Below are 24,285 nucleotides of genomic sequence, written 5' to 3' on the forward strand. Positions count from 1 at the left end.
CCAGTCGTATTTGCAAACAGAGAGCACGGACGATACGATCACATGTGGATTTCACTACGATTGTGGTTCTAGAGGTACAAAACAAGTATCTCAAGAAGCATGTTGCTTTGGTCTTTGAAATGACATCCGCGTACGAGGACGCACGCATGCGCACACTTTGGTGCTTCTAATCGTGCTTTTTGTACTTTTTTTGTAAACTTCCATTCCTGGGCAGATGCGATATCCAGGGTGATGTTTGGATTCAGGTGTAGTTTCAGATTTGAATTATAGCTTCAGTCCAGTAGTCTTATTCATTCCCAGCAGCAGTCTCGGGAGCAGTCTTGCCTGATTATATGTGTAATGTTTGATTTATTGTACTTGTTCTACCACAGTTCCTGAGTGTGTTTCTATGGAATAAAATTCTTATTAGGGATGGACCATTAGACCTTGGGAGGGGGGGGATGGTCACAATGAAATTGTGAAATTTTTTTTTACTATTGTAAATTTCTGAAATTTTTTTTTCCAATTGAGATTAGCTGTGCAAATTTTTTTTTTTCAGAGTAAATTTTCAGATTTATAATTTTTTTTTAGTTTGTTGTTGTCTGAAGATAAAGAGGGCAAAGATGTGGTGCCAAGCACCACAAGCGGCCACGAAGCGGTCACGGGGGGGGGGGGGGGTCAGGAGAGGGGTGTCCCCCTGCTGCTGTTGGAGCTTTTGAAAAATAGAGATTAAACTTGGGGAGTATTTTTGCGGGGGGAGGTCAGGAGGGGGTTTCCCCCTCCTGCCGTTGGAGCTTTTGAAAAATAGAGATTAAAATGGTGTTATTTGGTGGCACTTGGGGAGTATTTTTTCGGGGGGAGGTCAGGAGGGGGGTGTCCCCCCTCCTGCTGTTGGAGCTTTTGAAAAATAGAGATAAAAATGGTGTTATTTGGTGGCACTTTGGGAGCATCTTTTTCGGATTACACATCTTCCTCTGAAACATGGTCTTCTTGCTCCTCAGTAGCTTCCTATAGTTTTGAAAATTGACTATTTGGTTTCCTGGCTTCCCTTTCTACTGCGTGGTGAAATGCCTACATTCACCCCACCAAACATCATGCATATCTCATGATTTACAATTGATTTTGACAAGCTGAGAAGCTAAAATAAGCTAAATAATATAGTTAAATTTGCATATTTGTGTTTTTAGAGCAATTGATGCACTTTTTTGATCAAACAATCTATTTCGCTGTAGCAGCATGTCCAAATTGATTGGATGTGTATAGATGTGTTGAAATTTCAATATTTGTCTTTTTAGGGCAATTTATGCCATTCATGGTAAAAAAATCTGTATTCTCTGAAAGGGCTTGTCCAATTTCTTTGAAATTTGCTACACAAAAACGATTATTCATGCAGATTTATTCAGTATTTGCTATCGAGAAACTTTCAAAGTTCAACCCTTTTGTGCGTTTTTGTGTTGGGATTTGTTGGATAGATGGCATGTTAAACATGTGTTGCTGTTGTTTTTTAGGCTGTTTTTTTGAGAAAAAAGAATTGAAAATGCCTTTTTAAAAGCAAAATAATACATAATGACTTGATATGTTGTTTTATCATTATTGACGTGTTTCTACTTGTTCACCCATTCTTGCATTCATCATTGCAATAAAATGCTGTGAAAAAAATGAAACTGATGTGGCCTGCATCTGTTTACCTTGATCTTAAAAGGCAAATACAACTTTCTGTCTTGACAACCATACCATAGTTTCAATGTTTTACCTAGTGTACCTGCTTGGTTTGTACGCAGGAAACAAGTAGAAAACAGGCTCTATAATTTCATAATTTTCAAGTGATCAGAATACAAAAGTCCTGAAAAGATCAGATAATCACAACTTCCAGTATAAGGGATACAGTCACTCTAAATGTATAAATTACAATTAAAAATGTGCCTGGAGGATGTACTAAAAATACAGAAAGTTGCTTTCTGTCGGTAAAATCTAAAAAAATTCAAAATTTTAAAGACTTTTGCAGATTTTTTTTTTTACGCCTTTGTCTTCTGATTTATTTTTTTTTTATTTTGCAAACTAGTTTGAAGATTTTTTTTTTCCTAACTTTCTGCTCTGAAAATTTTTTTTTTTCTGTTTTTGACCACCCCCCTCCCAAGATCTAATGGTCCGTCCCTTAGTAGTCTTATCACGATTTTCATCTCGCAAGAGAAACGTCGAAAACAGATGCATTACTTTAAGGGTTGAAAAGTGATATTTTATTTAAATCCAAATTTCTGTTTTAGATCCGAAATCCATGCTGTTCCGCTCCAAAATTCAGTGAACGAAAACAAATGGACTCTAATTAAGAGACACTATTTTTCTTTTTGGTGTGGCTATTCCGTTCCGTTCCGTTCCGCTCATTCCGTTCCGCTAATCAGTGTAAGCCCCTGTTTGTTCTACCGCAGTAATTCACACTCTCGTTGCTAGATGTGGTAAACCCGAACCAAGTGCCTGTGATTCTTCCACGGCAAAGGACCCGGTAACAGCCTGCAGGTTATAACACTGAAGGGTCTTCACCGTGGCACAGTCGGTTGTGATTAGTTGCACGGCGAAGGCCCTTTGGCAAAGCATAGACATGCTTACAAATACAGAGCCTTTACCCCGGAGACTAATCACAAGCAACTGTGGTGGTGTACCCCTGCAGTCACAAGCCGACTCCTAGTTGCAATAATTGTATCCCTATGGCTAAAAGCCTTATTCTTGTTTCGTTTGTCATATGTTGGATGTGTCGCGCAATACACAATACACAATTCCAGACAATTGAAAGTGCAGTAATTTTGCCCAACAGATCAGCTTGGCTCAGAAGTGGCTACACAGCAACAAATTTTCCCTTATTTCATGGAAATTTCACTACATGTTTCCTGCTCATAAATAATGCCATCAATGCTAACAAATGATCAACACTATACTTTAGACTTAAAGTTGACGGTTTAACAACTCTGAGCGACGTTTTTCTTCAAATGCCTCATAATTGACCTTCTTTCAATCAAGACTGTATACTGTCAAGATCTGCTGGGTGTAATTTCTGTGCTTTTGATGGCCCTGCATTGTAGCCCTACACAACCAACATGACTGAAGAAGCCAGCGCACAACCCGAGGGCTACAATTATTGCAGACAGACTTCCATACAATTCAGTATGCACTTAATCATGGCAATTTAGCTCACATTTTGGTATATACATCTATATCAAAGTCTGCGGCATCTGTAACTCTCGCCATTTTTTACAAAAATGGATAAAAATAGCAGCGGAAGTTGCAGTTTAGGACTTCATCAACTAACTGTATTTTTAATCGTGGGGGAAAAACGCCAAGTTTGATGCTTTTATTAAGTGATAAGGCGAGATATGGCAGGGACCGTCTTCCGATGGGTAATGGCTTTTCCACATGTCCAGACCAGACTGTGCATATTTGCATTTCTATTGTTTATGTTATGCAAATAAGCACAACCTGGCATGTGGCAATGCCGTATCACGTGATGAAAGTATCAAACTTGGTGTATTTCCCATGATTCAAAATACATTAAGTTGGTGAAGCCCTAAAGTGAAACTTCTGCCACTGTTTTTATCTGTTTTTAGCTCACATGTTCACACATGTGACTAATGTCGCAGCGATATCTGTCTGTCTGTCTGTGTGTTTGATATCTCTTGATATATATATTAAGGATACTGTGATACAATATTATTGAAAGTCATTTGACATTTTTACTTCAGCCAATTCCTAATTTGCATATTTAACCCTTTTCATGCCAGACAGTAATAACTCTATCACTTCCCCATCAGCCAAGTCATTAAAAAGGAGTATTGAGCCAAATCATGACGTATTTTCACCCACTTGGCTTGGTATGTATAGCATCTTTTGTCCAAAAAAAATCAACTTTACAGTATTATGTTTTCAACAGCCTTCAAATGTACAGTATTAATTAAATACACCATATGGAATATGTTGTGTTTCATTAATTTTAACCATCTTGACCTGGTGATGAAATATGATCTTGGCAGGAAAAGGGTTAATGAGATATTTCAGTCAGTTTGCATATTTAAAGAACTTTCCTAATTTGGGATATATACTGGGATTTACTTGATCAAAGTTAGCAAAATTGCTATGTACATTGATGATTATACCAGGTTATAACAATATTGAAAGTCATATCCCATTTTCATGTCAGCTAATTTATAATTTGCATATCTCATAAGCTTTCACAGTTTGGCATATACGGCTTGAAGGACTTGACCAAAGGCAATTACACATGGCATGCTATATTAAGTGGCGATACAGTGACAACTCTCAAAGAAGTTAATTATTTTTATTTCAGCTAATTACATATTTTTATACTTAATGACCTTTAAAATTAATCTGTGGTGAATATTGTTCATTATGTTGATCATAATACTTTCAATAAAGTTGCAAACATGTGGCAAAGATTCAAATTTACTCATAACTGCAATATATAATGAAACACGTGAGCATTTTCAGTTCATATCTGGTCGTAAAATATCACTTGAGTTATATTAAAAAAGGTGGAAATGTCTTTCCAGAATAAGCCACTCCAAAGCTATCACATATGAAAGCAGTCTTGGTGAACTTCCCCTTTATCCATAAAAAAAACCAAATAATTGAAGTGTTCAAGTGTACACCATTGATAGTTTCCACAAAACAATCCCTGCTGATAACACTTATATCTGCTGTGATAGTCAAGACATCCTTGAGTTGGTGGTAACATTACTAACAATCGAATGTAAATATTCATTTTTATGCCAGTTCTTGCTTTCAGGTAACCTAACAGATGAAACTGCATATTGATAAATATGTTGATTTGTCATGTTCATGCATAACATATTTACCAGATTTACAAAATCCACAAAACCTTACAATGTGACAAATTGCTGACAGCCATTCAGGTCACTAGTAGTACTAGAAGTACTCTGGTCATATTTTGTGTGTGGCACTCTTGAAAAAGGTTAAAGGCCTTTCACGACAATTTTTTTTCAGTCACATCAACAGCAAATTTGTAGACAAAGTTATTCATCTCCATTCCAGCATTCCAGGCAACTGAGCTCCCAAAAATCATCCTTTTCTAACATTTTATAATATTACAGAAATACTGTGATGTTGATAAAAAATGAAAGATGACGTCATCAGCGTCAGCATCTACTGATATTCAGGTATCTAGAGATCAGAGTGCAGAAGATGACACAGAGCATAGTGCAAGACAGATAGATGAGAGTTCAGAGAATGATGGTTCAAATGGAGTGCAGAAGGAAAAAATGAGAGTGGATGAGTCATCTGAAGAGGATAGCGGAGATGGAGACGTTGAAGAGGATGATGGGAGTGAGGATGTTGAAGATGGTGATGGGAGTGGGGATGATAACTCAGATAGGGATGAGGCAGAGCACATGGATACAGACGTGGATACAGATGGTACCATTACTGATGGAAAAGATTCGTCATCTGATGAGGAAAGTGATGCAGAATACAAAAGACATTTAAATCAGCTTAATCGGTGGGGAGTAGAAAATGAACCAGTAAGTATAGGGCATACATTTATCATTTTGTGATGTAATATTTACTTTTAATGATAGAGTTTTCAGCCATTTTAAAGATCAAAACAATTTCAGGAAATACGATTTTCACAAACACAAACTTAACCCTAATGCATTAGTTCTGAAAACAAAAGTAATGAACTTTAAAACATGTGTAAATGAATCTTCAACTGCATGAACAATACATCAGTTGAGTGCTGATGAACGTCTGTACTTAATTATTTTAGATGATTACTTGAATTTAAACTCTGGCAAGCACAGATTTTTCTGTTCTTAAAATCCCTGTTTTAGCTGCATTGTCAGCAACAAGTTGCTTGTCAGACATATTGATCATCAATTGTCTTTATTAAACTATAAATGCAAACTCACTGGAAAACTTATTGGAAACATTTTTCGCTAAAGGTCTTAAGGGTTGACATGATTTAGAACTCTTTCAGTGATGACATGGCTTATGCAATATTAGGGCTAATTATACCTCTCTGTCTTAACATTTTTTTCTTTTTTTCTGAATAGATGTCATCAGTATCTTATCCTTATTCAGATTATTTACAATCATTGCTTAACTTTTGTGTGCTTTTCTCTTCAAATATAGTTTCCATATCTCATCTGATTGGGTTCATAACAGTCTGTGGATCACTTTATTCAGGTTAATGTAATAATGGTGAAAGTTGCAAAATATTTAGAGCAAATATGCTCATATTTGGTTAAAATCGTGTTTTGCTCCCTTGTTGGACTTTTAGTTTTGTGACTGTGGCTATGCTCCAATTTCAATCAGTGTTGATGATATTTCTTGGCTACTGTTGTCTATGGCGATGTCTTCAAATAAATCTGTGAGGCTTTGCTATGTATGCACAGCAAATACTGTTAAGAATTGTTTTGTCAAAAAGCAACAGCACAGCTATTCCATTGACCGAGTAATATGAATTAGGTGCTATGCTATGCATTGATTCTGTTCATTAGTTTCAGTCAAAATAGCATTGAGATATATTGGATGCTTGCACACAATTCTTTGTTTTCCTGTAGTGAGACTGTAATGTTTACGTTATATACACATGTTGTAAAATTGTTTTAGAACATAGCAGTGATACTTGCAACTCAGCTAAATAACCCAAACTCTGCAACCATGATGTCACAGGAGTAATTATTCAAGTGTATAGTCCTGGTTATGAAGTCCTTGATTGGAATCTATGCACGTGACAACAGTACACAACTTAAACAGCATTGCCTACTGACTTTGATTGAGTACTCATAGATCATATCGCAAAAATTCTGTGTAAAACCAACAGTTACATTAAGAATATGTTGTGCTGACAGATTTGGTTTTAAATCGTTTGAAAGACCATGGGCCAGAAATCCAGTAATGTGGCCATTTTCACTGTTGACATTACAGTGTTTTCAAATGAAGCGATAACGGTCCTTGAATTAAGTTGCAAGAAATGAAAGTCTCTTTTTTTTAGTAGCGCATCTATATAACTGTAAAGTGAAGAGAATTGTGTATATTTTTAGTTCAGTGAAGACATTTATGTCACACATTTGTCACTGATTGTATCAAACTTTGTACTTTGTAGGGTCACGACACACCACTGCACAACGCGGCTGATAATGGACACCTTCAAATCGTGAAAATGCTACTTCACAGTGGAATAGACGTCAACACCAAGGGAAAGGTAAACAAAATAACAAATACAGTAAAGACTGAAACAATAGGCAAAGGTTAATATTAATATGGAATGTCGCCTTAATGTGTAGTACCTAATTGTTATGTTTGTTAACTTGATTTTTATCACCAGGTAGGGTGATTCCATGGTTCTCAAATAATTTAATTAACTGCAAATATTTATCTAATCCTGTACAAACTATATTTCCTGTAAACATTTAAGTAGAATTATAATCTAAATGTTTCCAAACATAGTTCATATGAACCAGTTTTGTACGTGGGAAGTTCGAGTGGTAGATTGAATAGATTAAAATGAACTCTCAATCTTGATAAACCATTGCCCTCTACTATTATGCTGTAGCTTATTCAATATTTTTTTGTGATTTACATTCTTCAGTATGAACGCACAGCTCTTCACCTAGCAGTAAAGAAGGCTAACAGTGAAGTGATATCGCTACTGATCGACAAGGGTTGCTGATGTCAATGCTGAAGATTTGGTAAGTTTTGATATACTTCATTATATTAATATTCCACTACCCTGACTGTTCATCTTACCCAAGTGCATGTAACAGGACTACAGGATAGAAATTGCGGTCATTCAGTTAAAGCTTTTCTCATGTTATTAGCATGATAACTTGCTGAAATGACTTTCCTTTACACAGTCACTGACTTAAACCAAGTCTACCTAATAACCTGTTGTGTGATAGACTATGAAGCATTCTCAACAGACAAAATGCATTTTTTGCAGCAATGCTTTCAACACTTTCGAAGCCAGCCAAACAAATATGAACCAAAAATGGCAAGGTCAAACTATCATTTTAGTTAACATTAGTTAAAGACATTGCTGATGGTTTGTATAGTGAAGAAGTTTACAAGCAGTCAGGTAGACTTGAAAATTAATAAGTTATTCATTTCAGTGGCATTAGCTGAAAAGTGAGCACAAATTAAATGCTTTTTCTCAATTCGGTGGTTCAAGCCGCGATCGGTGACTATGTAAAATGAAGTTATCTCAACAAGTTATAATGCATTAATATTACTTACACGCTTAGACTGAATGATAGCAATTTCATCTACCACATCAATTTCAGAAAAAGTTCTGAATTTCTTGACTACATCACATTCACGAAATTGCTTTTCATTCACACACTTGTATCAAGTCTAGTAACTTGTTTATATTGTGTGATTGCAATGGTTACATATGGTCTCTTATTTATAGAGTTCCATTTATATTCTTTTGTAATTATTCTATCAATAGTATCATTCCAGACCATGACAATTACATTGTATCTGGCTTTGAAATGTGCCTATCAATTAATAATTATAAGATTAGCTATTAGAGTTAAAATATAAGGGACTGGTCAGTTTCTTCAGCCTGGGGGGGCGGTGGATTCATGGGGGGGTCACCCTGTTTTTGACTTTGGTGATAGGGGGGTCACCATGTTTTTGAAATGCCCAATAGGGGGGGTCAGTGTGTTTTGAATTTTGACACAGGCTCATCATTGCCTAAAATGCTAGTGTCAGCCACAAAATTCATCATTCAGTTGTATTTTTCGGCGCGCCCTTCGGGCGCGTAACTTTAATAATCAGTCATATTTTTCAGCACGCCCAACTTTAACATATCAAGCATACATACATCAGAGATATCTGTATGTTCAATATTTTTCAGCGTGCTCTTCAAGCTCATTACTTTAATATATCATACATCTTTCAGCATGCCCTTCAGGTGCATGACTTTAATATACAAGGCATATATATCAGAGATATCAGGATGTTTCATATTTTTTGGCGTGCCCTTCGGGCGCCATACTTTCAGAGATATCTTGATGTTTGCTAAGTGAAAGTGTACCATTATGAAATCTGCATTTCATATGAAAAGGATGACAAATTCCTGATACTTTTCTGTTCTCTCTGTGAGAATTCAGTATGAGAAAGCAACATGCACAAATATTTCACAATATATATTTGATACAGTGACTTATTTTAGAGATAGAAAAATGACAAGATATCTTTCCTTCTCATTGATGCAATTATTTTCCTTTGTTTCATAGGTTTTCTGTAGAAAGATGTTTTTTTATGAACAAAATAACAGTTAAAAAAGGCAGTTTTTGTCATTATTAGCTGTGCTTTTATGGTTTCAATGTTACACAAGAAAAGGTCCTCTCAGACACTGTACACATCAGATTTGGCTAAAAAAGCTCTCTATGGCTCCTCAGTAGATTTAATTGGATGGTTGGCAAGTCTTAACACCCATCAAAGTTTTTGATTCACTGCTTTTTCCTCTTTGATATTAATGATTGACATCCATTTCTGTACAACAGTTCAGGACATCTGGTTAAGCATAGAAATGTGAAATACATTCACAGCTCATTCAAAATACAGCTCATTCAAATGTACTGTATTTAAACTTTAAGACTGACACTTTGAAATTCCTATCTTACAACTGACATGTCAACAATTTCACTAAAACATAGAATGACTATTTAAATATAAATATATGTAAAATGTAAAATATAATATATATATATATATATATATATATATATATATATATATATATATATATATATATATATATATATAATTTATGTCCATCTTTTGTTTTACCTTTGTCGCGCCCGGGGGGGGGGGGTCACCCTGTTTTAGAAATTTGGAATAGGGGGGTCACCCTGTTTTCAAAATTTGGAATAGGGGGGTCAGCCACTTTTTGACGTTGGCAAAAAATAATCCACCGCCCCCCCAGGCCGAAGAAACTGACCAGTCCCTAAGCTTCATTAGAACTAATTTCAAGTCAACAGATCAGCATAATACTGACCAAGACTGTTGAGCAACACCAATGTGGTAATGAATGGCAGTAAGAGTTCAAATTGACCAGAGAATTGAATAGAAATATAATTGGAGTTTCAGTGGCATTGTTTTGAGTGATCAAGAGGCTGCTTGAAGTATTATGGATAGTTATGAAGATCTATTTTGTTACAATGGGAGCTACATTTCCCATCAACCACCTCAAATAGTTGTGTGTCAACGGAAATAGATTATTTGTAAGATTGTTTGAATTCAGAGGCATGCTGCATATTCATCATCATGTGCTGTTCATGACTTACACGAAAGAAGAAATGTAAGAAGTTTTAGAGCAGTCCAGGAAAATATGAATTGAACCAATAAACAACCAACCAACCAACACACACACACACAAATCACTCATGAGACTCAAGCTGAGCATTCCTTGCAGTTCAGATTTCCACTGGCAACAGGTTCCTCAAAGATGGCTCGCATATTCCAAAGGCTCTTTGTCCATAAACCTCATTAAATGACCGAGGTAGAATCAGATGTAAATTCTCTGCATAATGTAGCTATCTAGCTTGAACATACGTATACTGCTTGATCAGCTTTGGCAATGACCATGGTCCAGATCTCTTTATTAATTTTAAGTACCGGTAATTAACATGTATGTGCTTCAAAGGCATTTAATGTAATCACTATGGTAGCTGACATGATAAAACTTGCAAAGATGACTAAACTAACTTGCCACAGCATTTTGAAGAGATTGATGATGGTGACTTAGACTCAGTTAATTGAGTAAATGTGATTGGCAGCAAGTTTCTCTCACATAACTCACTTCATCACAATGTTACAAATGCATGGATACTTTCTCAGTATTGTGCCCTATCCAGAGGTTTACACAGTTGCGATTGTGTAGAACAGATATGGATATTTCTGCAAAGTTCTTTTAATATGTGATCAGACGATGAGCTGTTTCACTACAAGATCACGCCAAGACAAAAGACAAATATCACTGTCACTGATTCTCAGGCTAATTGTTGTCCCATTGCATCAGATTTAACAAATGAGGAAAAAATTCTTCTGATCATGTTTTGTCATTGTTCAGAATTAATTTATCAAATTTATCCATGAAATCTTGATAAATTCTTCAACGTGTATCCACACATCATGTGGCTGCTTAAAATTGACATACTCTTTAAAAATGCCATAGACAGCTGAGGGAAATGGAAATTGTTTCAGTTCATGGAAGGCCTCGATGGATAACAAAAAGGGTGGTATACACTGAAAAAAAGAACATGTCATAGGTTTTTTTCAAATCGATGTCCTCATACTAATCTGTGTGATTTTAAAAGATTTCTATGTAGTATGCTCTGCAAAAGTGTATGGTAGAAGTCTACTGCATGATTTTTTTTGGCTGGCCCAATTGAGTCCATTTCTTCACAAAATGAAGGAATGGCATTAGCATATTGAACGATGTCCTTGTTCAGACAGGAACATTTTTACCTAGCTGGCTCTTCTTGAGTCTTTTGTAGCTCATTGTTGCCTGACTGGCCAATGGCTGATCAAAGCTGAAGATGATTCTTTGCTCAACATTTATGGTAACTCCTGAACTATTTTAATAGAAACAAGGCAGTATTGCTGAAGGCAATGAGTACTTGGGCCGTGATAGAGTAATTTTTTTGAGGACAATATATACTACTATTCAAATATGGTCTTGAATTTCCTCCTGTCAATTAGGCATTTGATTAACTGGTTATTAAACGAAGCAATGGCATGACAAACGGCAAAATATGTCTAGCAACTTTTGTGGAGTTTGAGGCAGGGGTTCTTTATTTATATGGAAATTGCTTAAACTCCTTAAATATTCAAATTACAGCAAAATTTCTTTTGTTCTCGATGGTAGATGTCTAATATTTAGATGGGCATATTTAGATTTCTACCCTATTGTTATCCCTACATACCAAAAATCGGACATCAAGCTCTATTGGCTTGCTCAGAATTAGATATGCACATAATTAATGAGGTAACAATATGTGGTGTCATAATTTTAGTTTTTAGTTTAGTTTATTCATTCATTCATTCATTCATTCATTTCCATAATTACAAGACTGTAATTACATCACAATCTATGATTGCAAGATACAGAGACTTGTATTCTTATGAGGTATAAAGACCCCACATTATAAACTCTCACTGTGTATTACAAAGTATATACAACAGTAAATATCTCAGTGTACAAATAAATAGAAACAAAAAAACTTACATATAATTAAATTAGTCAATAAAGAAATGCTGCTACAAAAAAAAGACACACGAGAATTATGAGGAATATATTCTCTTTTATGAAGGGGAATGAATGTGAATAGGAGCTAGAAAATAGCTAATGCAAAGCTAATGAGTGTCTAGCTCCTGGTGGGTGGTAGCTGAGAATTAAATAACAAAAAAAACTAAATTAAACGAGGACGGAGGGTATAATCAGAAAAGACAACTAGTCGTGGTTTAAAATCCAAGATTTAAGAGTTTGTTTAAACTGGTGTCTATTGTTTATATTTTTTTATAGTAGCTGGTAAACTGTTCCAAAATTTGGCTCCGTGGTAATAAGGTCATAAGGTGTCCCATCATACCAAATATGAAGGGTGTAGCACTTGTGGTTACTGAGTTGTGGACAATATATATATTTGAGGTCAAAGGTCATTGAGGTCACGTGACATTTTGTCAAAATAATTGTATTGCTAAGTTATTCCTATATACCAAAAATCAGACCTCTAGCTCTATTGGCTCTCTCAAAATTAGATATGCGCATAATTAATGAGGTGACAATATGTGGCGTCATAAGGTGTCCCATCATACCAAATATGAAAGGTTTAGCACTTGTGGTTACTGAGTTATGGACAATAATGTATATTTGAGGTCAAAGGTCACCAAGGTCACATGATATTTTGTCAAAATGTCTGAGATATCTGCGTGAACTGATGGACTCACGGACGGATATGACCCAATCTATAAGCCCCCTGGACTTTATCCGTGGGGACAAAAAACTGTGTCACTGCATCCTTTAGGCAATATGAATACGATGAGAAACTAAATTTTTATTTTTCTTGGCCTTATACATGGGAGTCTATGGAGAACTGCTTTATACATGGGAGTCTATGGAGGTGTAAACTAAAAAGTCCTCTAACACGGCCAAATTCAATCGCATTGTGAAACAAATCGACGTGCATCTGTATGGGGTTGGGTACTATTCTTGTGCAAAGTTTGAAAGAAATTGACCAGGGCATGTCTGGGGTATCTGCGTGAACGGACGGACGGACGGACGGACTGACATGACCAAACCTATAACTCCCCCAGGACTTCGTCCGTGGGCACTAAAAACAACGCAACAGTTATTACAGCTACACCGGCGGTAGGTTCATATCCAGAGCCCCGTACGGTCTGCCGCCGTCGCTTGAAAACACCTCATAAACATAAACCTGGCCATATGGGCAACTGAGTATGGGCAGCTGGATACTTGACTTCCCGGAGAAGGCGAGCTGTCACGTTCAAGCTCAGGATTATTTGTCGATCAAATTTCAGTAAATTTACCTTACCTAGATGAAATTTTGTCTATAGGCTAATATTTCGCCGAAGTTTGACAAAATTGCATCGATTTTTCAGGTTCATATCCGACATTTTTTAGTTTTGAGTGCAGACAGAAATAAGTTTTGAGGCAACATGGCTGCGACCCCATGTTGACCCCTAGCCCTGCGTACGATGCTATGTGCTACAGCTAACACACAGCATCGTACGCAGGGCTAGCGAGACATCGACGGTTATTTACGAGAAGTGAATAAAAGACTGTCATTTTTGGAAGCGATCGAGTAGCTGAGGTAGGCTGGGATACGACTTTGGCCCAAGAACGCTGAATTTCGGCAGTAATTTGGCTTTTTACGTCAAGTCCCAAAATGGATTTGAAGTCACCGACCCTACGTACGGGTCTTTGCAGGGCTATGGTGAGCGGGGCGATTAGCTGTAGCGGAACACACAGCATCGTACGCAGGGCTAGTTGACCCCAAGTGAAAATGTGTTCGCGATCAAATCTTCCTGTATTTTTTTCAGAATTTTCGACAAAATCATTGCTTCTTAAATCTTTTGTAAAGCATAAAATACTAAAATAAAAATGCGATGTGCCATGTCTCCAGATTTCTAAAATATCGTTCGTTGACCGTTCAACGGAATACTCATTTCGCAACTTGTGAGCAGTTGAAATTCAATACTGACCGCCAAATATCATTCTAGACATCCTCCAAATTATCCAACCATTCGCGTTAGAGTTCAGCTCGCTTAGAGTATCATAACATTCTTCGGCCTTCGTTTAGATCGACCCTAATCTCTCCCATTTAGGAAATAAATACACAAGCTACTCAGTTGACAAAACTTCGTGCACCATCCAGGACCAAACGCACTACAATCTGTCTTGACGTCATCATCTCCTTACATGGTAATCGGCATACCGTATTTTTAGCAAAGGAACACAGAATACGTCGGAGTATTCAGTTTCAAAACGTATTATATTGTGTGATGTTGTCAAAAAAAGGTAATGTTACTGCAGTGTTTAAATTACAAAACACAAAAGTTCAAATCAGTTTATTTTGGACTGGCTTTACCCAACATTTTATATTGTTTCTTATGCCAGATTTGACCACGTGCTTACTGGCGACCCCTTTACATGCAAATTTTGTGTCAAATGGTGTGTTCTCCTGGAAAAACAAACGTACGATTTCTATATGAAGGAGGCGAAATTTGCCCTCAAAACTCGAAACCACCCCTTCATGGGGTGTACCTAACTATTTTGAACGAGCTTCTCGAATCTGCAGCTCTATTTCGAAATGATGGTCTGGTTTTCTCAGCTCAAGGATAAGTGTTCTCCATCGCTGTGGGCATTACTATTCTCAACTGGGGGTACAGTTTCCAGTCGTAATGTTTTTCATTGTGTCCGGGATATAAAACCTTTCCTATTCACAATTTTACTTTGATTAACACTAGTCCACATATTGTCAGCGATTAAACATGTTTCAAGTTTAAATGTTAAATTCTGGTCTCGAGCCCTCTTGTTCGACCAAACTGAAATTACCCCTCCCACTTTGGCTCGTCCAGTGGGTGTAGCAAGGGTCGTGCCATCGCCTAGGAAACGGAGGGTGCATTAATTGTTGCATTTCGATGCACATTTTGATTATATTCAGAAGATTTTGTGGCAAAAACTCAGATAGAGAAGCATTAATATTCACATCTCACTTATTCAAGACTGGCTGAGAGCAGCACTTCCATTCAGTTAACATCATTACGCCATTTATTATGCCAAGAAAGATGACGCCAAGACATTTTGCCCTCCCTGGTCTCAGCCAGAAATGGTTATACCTTACAGAGTTTTTTCCCACGGAATGAAAACAAATGTACTTGGGCTGAGGCCCAAGTACAATAAACTTTGGACAAACACTTTCTGACTACCCCTTTTGAGTCACTGTTAGAAGCCATGACTATTTTCCTGTCAAAAGACTTATTCCAGTGGATTTTAATATACACTGAGCATATATGGCATGTTATAGTTCCTGTCACTGACAGCGTTCTTCTGCAATATGTGGTATCACTATAGAAATGTGCACGGCTTAAACGTGAAGTCACAAATTGCATGGTGTAAATTTGACATTTTCTGCTCATGATTATAGAGTGGTAGATTACAAGCACTGTCATTGGCCACTTTGACGCCTAACATCAGTATCACCAAGTGTGATAGCCTTTTTAATTAGGAAGCATTCTATTCTTTATCAAACATGACAACAACATATTCAATGTAATTGAGGCTTAATAAACTGTGCATTTCAACTGAAATAATATTTTTCATGATTTTGCATTTTATGTCTGCAATCAAGGAGTAAGCAGTGGCTTTGGTCGTTCTGACTACTGGTACAGTCCTTTTCACCATAATTTCTAGGAAGCTTTTGACCTTTACAGCAGTGCGCCCTCAACGGCCGAGATGGAGCACATGTCAACAGTCTGGTTGTTCTATTTGCGTATTGTTGAAATGAAATCCATGATTGTATTATTATTGTTTGCAATTCAGAACATTTATTGCTTTCATTACATATACAGCCATGCCCCATCATCTTGAAGTTGGTCAGATGATACTATCAGTATCAATTTAACATAAACATTGGCAACAAAGATTAATGCTAGCTATTGCTGATTGCTGATTAAAAATAAACAACCTACTTTTTTCTTGATTTTCTATATGGTTATCATAACAGGACCTGTGCACTTCTGCTGATGATAGTGTTTTAAGCAGTTACATGTATGTAAGGTCTTTGTAAAGTCACGTCTTCTTATGACTTGAGAGCAAGATATTTCCATTTCTTCTATGTTTGAAAATATTACACATCAACATGGTTCAAAGTTGATATCTGAAATACTTGACTGAAAAAAATTAAATTCTATTTGAATTGAAAACTATTGGTACAGTAGTGATATAAATGTTTTTATAAGTTAAGATGGTGAGACAAAGCGTTCCAAGAAGGAAATGAAGAAAGAAAACATTTGTTTAGAAAATGCCAATAATGAACTTAAAAGATCATGTCTATCCATTGTATAAGTACCGTCAACCATTTCGTATACACCAGTGTTTACAGATTGTGCATTCTCTGGTACAGAGAAAAAATGCATTCCATATTCATAGAAGGTACTGTGTACTGCTGTTTCACAATGCATGAACATGTGAAAACAATACAAATGTTAATAAGTAATGTCAAAAAAGCTTATTTACTTGCCTTTTTTTCATTGTTTATAGCTGCTGCGAACACCTCTTCACATTGCTGTGATGGGAAATAATACCAATGTTGTTAAATATCTGATTGAACAAGACGCTGATGTTGATAAAAGACAGGATGACTTCGGTGACTATGTGAGTGTTATGCTTTACCCTTTAATAGATGTTATTATCTGTAACAGTTGTGTAGCTGGTAACGATACAGCATTTGGAATTAAACTCTTTTGTCTGCACCAAAACAATGCCAGCACAAGGTTGATAGATTCAATGCAAAGTCTAGTAAATGTACAAACTATTTGTAGTCCTAGAACAAGTAAAATAAAAATGATCAATCTATGGTTAATCAACTCGTAATAAAGTCATTCGTTCACCAGTATTTTAGCTTAGAGAGCACACATTCACATCTTGTTTTCTCAACTGAATAAGATCATTATATCAAATTGAGAATATCAGTACATGAATAGTTAACATTTCCTCTTCAATTTTTTTTTGTACACGACCTGTTGATAGCTTATTAGGCACACAAGTGAACATGCTGCTTTTATCAATTGTTCAGTGGCCAATGCATCACTGTTTAACTTGGTCACAGAATGTTTATAACATCAATAAAAACTTGTGATTTCGTTTACAATGCAATCTCTTTATGCTTTGCTGATTTGATTTGTATCCAAATTGATTTGTTAAGACTGTATTTCATAGGTTGTCTTTCCTTCTCACATCTGGGGTACATATGACATATGTCAAAGTTAGCAGAACCTTCACAATATCTGTACACTCAAACAAATGGCCATTAACTGTACATGATACCTATAAGTTACTGGCAGTAGACACTTCAGATATAAGAGTAGGATACTGTACCTTCTGCAAAATATTACTATAATTAGATAAAAAGGTAGACGCATACTTGTCTTTATAGATTAATAATCAGCTTACATACTGTAACTCCCATTGTCTTTAACAGCATTATCAAACACACTACTCATATACACTTTAATCACAGACATTTTACATAAAATTCATCTATTATTCTATTTTTAGCTCCCATATATATGCATATGTATATATGCAAATGGGAGGTATTCGTATAAGGTGGAAAAATGTTGTCTGTATGTATGTATGTATGTATGTATGTATGTATGTATGTATGTATGTATGTATGTATGTATGTATGTATGTATGTATGTATGTATGTATGTATGTATGTATGTATGTATGTCCGTCCACATCAAAAACTCCTAAACCGTAGCACCTACTGTCTTAGTATTTGGTGTACAGGTGCACCTAGGGATGGAGATGTGAATTTGTTCAAATGAACATGTCAGTGCCAAAAATATGCAAATGAGGGAAGAAAAGGAGAAAATCCTGCAAATGGCTAAAACTCAGAAAGCATTGATCAGATTTGGTTGAAACTTGGTATGCAGATTTCTTTAGGTATTCTAAATTATGTGTGCAAAAATTGGGATGAAATTTGCATGTTTGTATTTTTAGGGTATTTTTTCTGTTTTTAGTCAAAAAATCTTGTTCTCTGAAATCACTTGTGTGATTGCAATGAAACTTAATATTCATGTTCCTCAGGATGACCTCAGTCATGCTTGTACAAATTGTATTGACATTGTCATATTTGTAATTTTGGGGCAATTTTCCCAATTTTTGATAAAAAAAATTTTTATCCAAAAACTACTGATTTGATAGCTTTGATATTTGGTATACAGGTATCTAAGATTAATCTCAATAATAATGTATTGAAGGTATGTTGAAACTGGCAATTTTTTTTTATTTTGGGGGCAATTTTTGCCTTTTTGGTCAAAAAATTTTTCTCCTAAAACTTCTGATCTGGTAGCTTTGATATCTAGTGTACAGGTTCCTAGGGTTTACGTTTAAATTAGATATATTCAAAATTAGGATGAAATCTGCAATTTTGTATTTTGGGGGCAATTTTTCTCATTTTTGGTCAAAAAATTTGTTTCTCAAAATTTACCAGTCTGATTGCTTTGATATTTAGTAAACCGGTTCTTAGGGTTTTTGTTAATAAGATATATTGAAATTAAGTTGAAATCCGGAATTTTGAATTTTTGGGGCAACTTTGCGAAACTGTCAGTTTTACTGGGATATCTTTCATTTTGTATTTTTAAGATTTTTTTTGGTAATTTTATACCTACTGGAACTAAGAGTATATAATGTGGTGATTTAGTAAGCATTTGATATGGTAAACTGTATTTGGTGTTGAAATGCGGTAAAAAAATCCTGGCAGATTTTGAAAAAATTCCAAACAAATGCCAATAAAAAATTCAGCCAGAGAAGGTTTGACAAAAGAAAAGGTGGGAGAGTGGGGAAAAAAGAATGTACAATGGATCGGATAAAAAAGATAATGTACCTCATTGATGTTCCGGACACCATCCCTTATCAAATGGTCCACCCCGATGTATTTTGTGCGCAATTAACCATGCAGTGTATTTTAGTTTAAGATGTCAAGTTAGGTAAGGATTTGAAAGGAATAGTCAAGTTCACCACAGTTTAACTTTATCTCTTGTGTCATCATCCTTGTGTAATTGGTTAAGTTTGTAAGTTGAGATGTGGATGCACCAGCTGTTCTGGAAGAAAACAATGTTTACTTTTCCCTGTAGAGTTTCTGAGTTGATGATTGTATGTTGAAATTTCTCCATGTATCTGGTGTATGGGCAAAGTGTAAACATTGGTTGCATGTTATGTATTTCAGTCTATGTCAAATATTGTAAATGAAAAATCAAGAACACTTTACTGTGTGCTTGTAATATTTGTCAATACTTATACTGCCTTGCAGATTGATTGTCTTAAAGATTATCACAGAAGTAGAAAAGGAAAAGAAACTAATCAAATTGCTGTAACATATTCACTCTCAGTGCCTGTATAGTCCTATACTTAACTATTTTATCATTACATTTAGCTGTTTGTTATATCTTTATCACTCTCCATGGGCCAAGGCACACTTGGGGTCAATGTCATCACTCTGTGCCAGTCTGTGGATGTCAGTCTGTCTTTATATGTATGTCCATGTTTCATACAATTGTTGACTTGTTTTGATAACTATATGGGAGCGAACAGTGATGGTTGTCACTATTTTTTGATTCATTGGTCTTCATTTTCATTCTCTCAGCAATACAGAGCAATTAACTGATAATTCACCCATTTTCATGTAATGTATAAGTATAAGATTGAAATATGTACACAAGTTTATTCACTCTAAGATTCTTCTATCTAGAAACTAGGCTAAACTAATCCCGGAATTGTACATGTACTTTTGAAGAAACGATGAATTTACAAAAAGAGCAATTTAACATTGATGTGTGTTACCTTATCAACCTAGGCTGATGGGGATGGCTGGTCACCTCTGTACCTTGCTGTGAGGAATGGATTGATGGACCTGGTTGACCATATGGTTTCTAAAACAGCAGACATCAATATGGAATTCCATGGAACTCAAGAAGAAGGTGATGATCGATGTTGGAGTGTAAGAATTACAGTATAGTGATAAATTACATAATTTATGATGCCCTGCTCAATTATTGCACTTGCCTGTAGTAATGACATTGAAACTCACAGTGGTAAAATGAAGCAGGAAGTGACTTTGAACCTTGATCTAGTAATACCGAGACTGTAATAGGAAAATTACACATTTCATTTTTCTAACTCGCTGATGTAATGTAATGATTGTCGTCAGCATGTGAACTTTGTGAAATATCTCTTATGGCATATTTTTTTTGGTAAGTAAAGTAAGCCTTTATTGAAATCTTATCTCAATTGGGATCTTGTATATTCGTCAGGGTAAATAACCTACTCAATAAGTGCAGAGTTTGTAATATTAATTAATGGACGCAGTATATGACCCTACATGTATTTCTTAAATTCATCTTAAATGCATATGGAAACTGTTGAACACAAACTTTTGCAGGAACAGTCATAATTTTTTGTCCGTTTGAAGTAAAAGACGCAACTGTTACAAGGGTTCACTTGTTTCGACAGTTAACGCATTGTGACATTTTAGACATGATATTAATATCATCCAGTGACACTCTTGCATGCGTGTGTACATTACAATTTATGAAGTGTTATAAATTCCTACAGACCAAACTTATTTAGATTGACCCTACAGTAAACTCAAATTCATCTAACCCCATCTGTTCTGACCCTAGTTCACCTGTTTGGGATATGCTGTGAAAAGTGGAAACCATGACATGGCAAAATGTCTGTTGGAGAAAGGCGCCAATGTCAACTATGGAGTAAGTATCCTAACAAAACAGAGGATATACTGTGACTGGTGTCAAATCGGTTCCCAAAGGTTTATTTCATGATTGATGAATTCATTCTGTTCAGTCTCTTACATACTATTATCATATTAATATTGTTATAAAATGTATTTAGTGGACTACATGCAATGTATCCTTTTAGTACATAGGGTGGCTGTTACTGAATTATCGTCAAAGAGTTCAGAACGGACAGAGAAGAGTGTCATAGTTATTGTTATGGAAACGCAAGGCAAAGCACATCGCTGCTTCGAGATCATGTGAATCATGTCATTGTTGTTTCAGCATTTTCTAAAAATTCATTACAGCCAGTCCAGCCCATATTTTACAGGGTTTCTATACATTGAACAGATATATAGATTTCTGTAGCATGGTTTCTTCTCTGTCCAGGAACCTATCAACAAGCTTGGTCAAAAATAATTACTGGGGATTTATGCTTTTAAACAGTGATCCTGATCTTTACATTTTTCTGTTCACATGAATGATGCTTAGAAAGTTTGCTGCACCATTTTAGCTCACGTGTTCACGGACGTGAGCTGATGTCATAGTGATGTCAGTCTGTCTTTCCATGTGTGTGTCCATGTGTGTGTGTGTGTCAGTGTCTGTGTGTGTGTCTGTCTGCCTGTCTGTCTGTCTGTTTACACGAAAACTCAAAAGTGCCTGAACGGATTCAAGTCAGATTTGGTAGACAGGTACATGTACCATATGCTACTTGCAAGAACTGATTAGATTTTGGTTAGTGTGGCTTGCATATTAATGAAGTTATGCAATATCATTTTTTTTCATAATGTTTCCCTATGGAGACAGTAATGACAGTTTCGACATATATATAGAAATACTGCACAAAATTTCATGAAACTTTTTCACAGATGACAATCTCAGAACATTTTGGTGATACTGTGAGTGTTTTGTCAATTATCTGATCAATTATATGATTTGCATATTTAAAGGGATAGAAGCGGTAACTTTGATCATTTTTTCCGCACCACCACATAATAAAACCAAGCTAGATTATATCTGTCCCAACCTAATTGTCGTTTGACAAAGAAATAAGTCGAAACGAACACCCGATGTGAATAACGAATGGTAGTAAAACTGTTTGCTGGCCTACCGCTAAGCGAACTTTATGGCGCTTGTGTTTACAAAATGTTAGGGGATGAGGTGGTATGGAGCACAAGGAGTGATGATATCACTAACTGTAACAATGGAGACGGAGAGAGTCGTCATGCATATTTATATCCAACTTACGCACATGTGTACCGGCATCTGTTTTAATTGTAATGTACGTCCACTGTTCGTTTGAATCTGGAGTGTTATTTGTTCAAACTCTTTTTTTCTGTCACTTACGTATGAGAATACTTTTTACCTTTCAAGTGGTGATGCATTAGGTCAGAGTAAAAGAAAGGTAATTTAGGCTGGACCCGGCATTGGCAGTCGTGCATTGTGTGAGCTAGCGCCAGGGCCTGAAACCACGGTCACTGCGTCAAAAAAACCTGAAACGTCGAGCATTTTTCCACCAACTATTCTTTATCAAAGTTTAAAACCAGTGCATGCATAATTCGGTCAGTTTGCTTTGTCATTTATAAGCGAACAAGTCAACTAGTTCAACGTAAAGGTGACGATGCGTTGCTGTACTTCAAGTTAACGGGATCGGGAAATTACACTCGGGGCTCGCGGACACTAGTTGTGTAGGTAGGTTTGACGTTGACCTACATGGTCCGCAGCAAAATTTTGGTGGTATTTGTAGTTGAGTCATTACATTTGCTAACTCTGGTTAGGTAAATTCCTAAATACCAAACCAATAAATTTAAACATGCCAGCATTGTTTCCTCTACAGCGACCACTACAAGTACAGTGAGCAGTGACAAGTTCGCGAACTCGGATGCGGGGCCCGGGTCACCATTATAATTGTTCAGTGTACATCCGTCCGCCATGTGTATAGGGTGTTGCATCTGCTTATTTTCCTGAAAGAGTGTTTGCATTTTGGCTAATTCTGAAAGGTGCTTTCGTACTTTAGACATTTCCATCGTTAGTATTGCATATTTCAGTCTATTTTAAATGCAATTTTTTTTTGTTTGTTTTTAGGGGGCATTCTTGTAAAAATTTACTTCTGTCATGAGCATCACCAATATCTGATTATGGCAATGTACAACACTAGTGTACATGCATGGTTACAGATATAAGATTATTTCGCAAATGAAAAAGACAACACAACTGCAAACTATATGTCATGCGAAGACTTTCTTTACATAAGTGACCAAATTTTACCCAGTTACCACAACTTAGCTCTGCGTAGCAGGGCTGTGTGTTACCGGCGTTATACGGCCTCCCACCACAGCCCTGTAGACTGCCATAGACAAAACCGTGGGTAGATTCTCGGAAATACGGCACGCAGTTTCTCTGCAGAAAACGGTCAATTTTGAATCCAAAACTTGCATTGATCTTTGTTTTCGAGCACGCCCACCTCACCCAGGTAGACGATGTGCTCAGCTGTCCTTGTAAACTTAGACAAAGCCTACTTTTCTCTCTCTATGCGAGGGAAGCATTTGTGGGAGGACGTACCGGTATAATGCCGGTAACACACAGCCCTGCTACGCAGAGCTACCCGCAACTCAATTTGGTCTCCGGTGTTTGTAAATTTTCAGTGATTTTTCGAAATGTTCAAGGGTCTTGACTGTGAAGGCTAACATAAACTTTTACATCCCATAGCCACACAGAGGTGGACATGTGAATAGGCTTCCTTGTTTAGACATGATAAGGATCGCATATTGCCAAACTGTCAGTTATATTTCCAGCTGTCAATGTGAATGACGATTACATTGTTCGGTCGACCCACTGGTCGCTTGCGCTGTGGTGTGGACGCCATGTTGAACCAGAGTTGAACTGTGCGGTACTTCTCTTGCACATGCGTACAAAGTCGATTACGTTGCACTCCGTGTGTCAACATCGTTGAATTTCTGTCCGTTAAGAAATTCACTTCGTCAACATTCTTTATCACGAGGAATTGATACACGTTACGTACTGAGGTCAATTAGTAGGTGATTCTTCATGATTCACTATGCTTATTCATGTGAATAGTTCGCGAACGTGCAACAAAAATAGTGAAAATATTCTCAAAAGGTACAGCTACTATCTCTTTAATGAACTTTTGTAATTATGAAAATTCCTGCATCAAATGTGATGATACATGCAACACATATTGATCTGATATATAGCTAATTATACTTAGAA

General features: G+C 36.3%; 2 protein-coding genes across 3 annotated transcripts in view; both read left to right on the forward strand.

Moving 5' to 3' along the window:
• Positions 1 to 16,910, forward strand: part of LOC139125601 (transcription initiation factor TFIID subunit 11-like) — a 52,617-nt gene extending 35,707 nt beyond the window's left edge. For both annotated transcript variants that reach the window (XM_070691702.1, XM_070691701.1), the window contains exons 2-5: positions 5,097 to 5,522; positions 7,109 to 7,207; positions 7,595 to 7,694; positions 16,796 to 16,910. In XM_070691702.1, coding sequence (XP_070547803.1) covers positions 5,127 to 5,522; positions 7,109 to 7,207; positions 7,595 to 7,675 — 576 coding nt within the window. In that variant the 5' untranslated portion in view covers positions 5,097 to 5,126 and the 3' untranslated portion in view covers positions 7,676 to 7,694; positions 16,796 to 16,910. The remainder of the gene's footprint in view (positions 1 to 5,096; positions 5,523 to 7,108; positions 7,208 to 7,594; positions 7,695 to 16,795) is intronic.
• LOC139125229 (uncharacterized) overlaps positions 1 to 24,285 on the forward strand; it is a 496,067-nt gene that overhangs the window by 51,132 nt on the left and 420,650 nt on the right. The gene's annotated exons all lie outside the window — the stretch shown is intronic.

Source organism: Ptychodera flava, assembly GCF_041260155.1.
Source record: "Ptychodera flava strain L36383 chromosome 3 unlocalized genomic scaffold, AS_Pfla_20210202 Scaffold_25__1_contigs__length_14229661_pilon, whole genome shotgun sequence".
Taxonomy (NCBI): domain Eukaryota; kingdom Metazoa; phylum Hemichordata; class Enteropneusta; family Ptychoderidae; genus Ptychodera; species Ptychodera flava.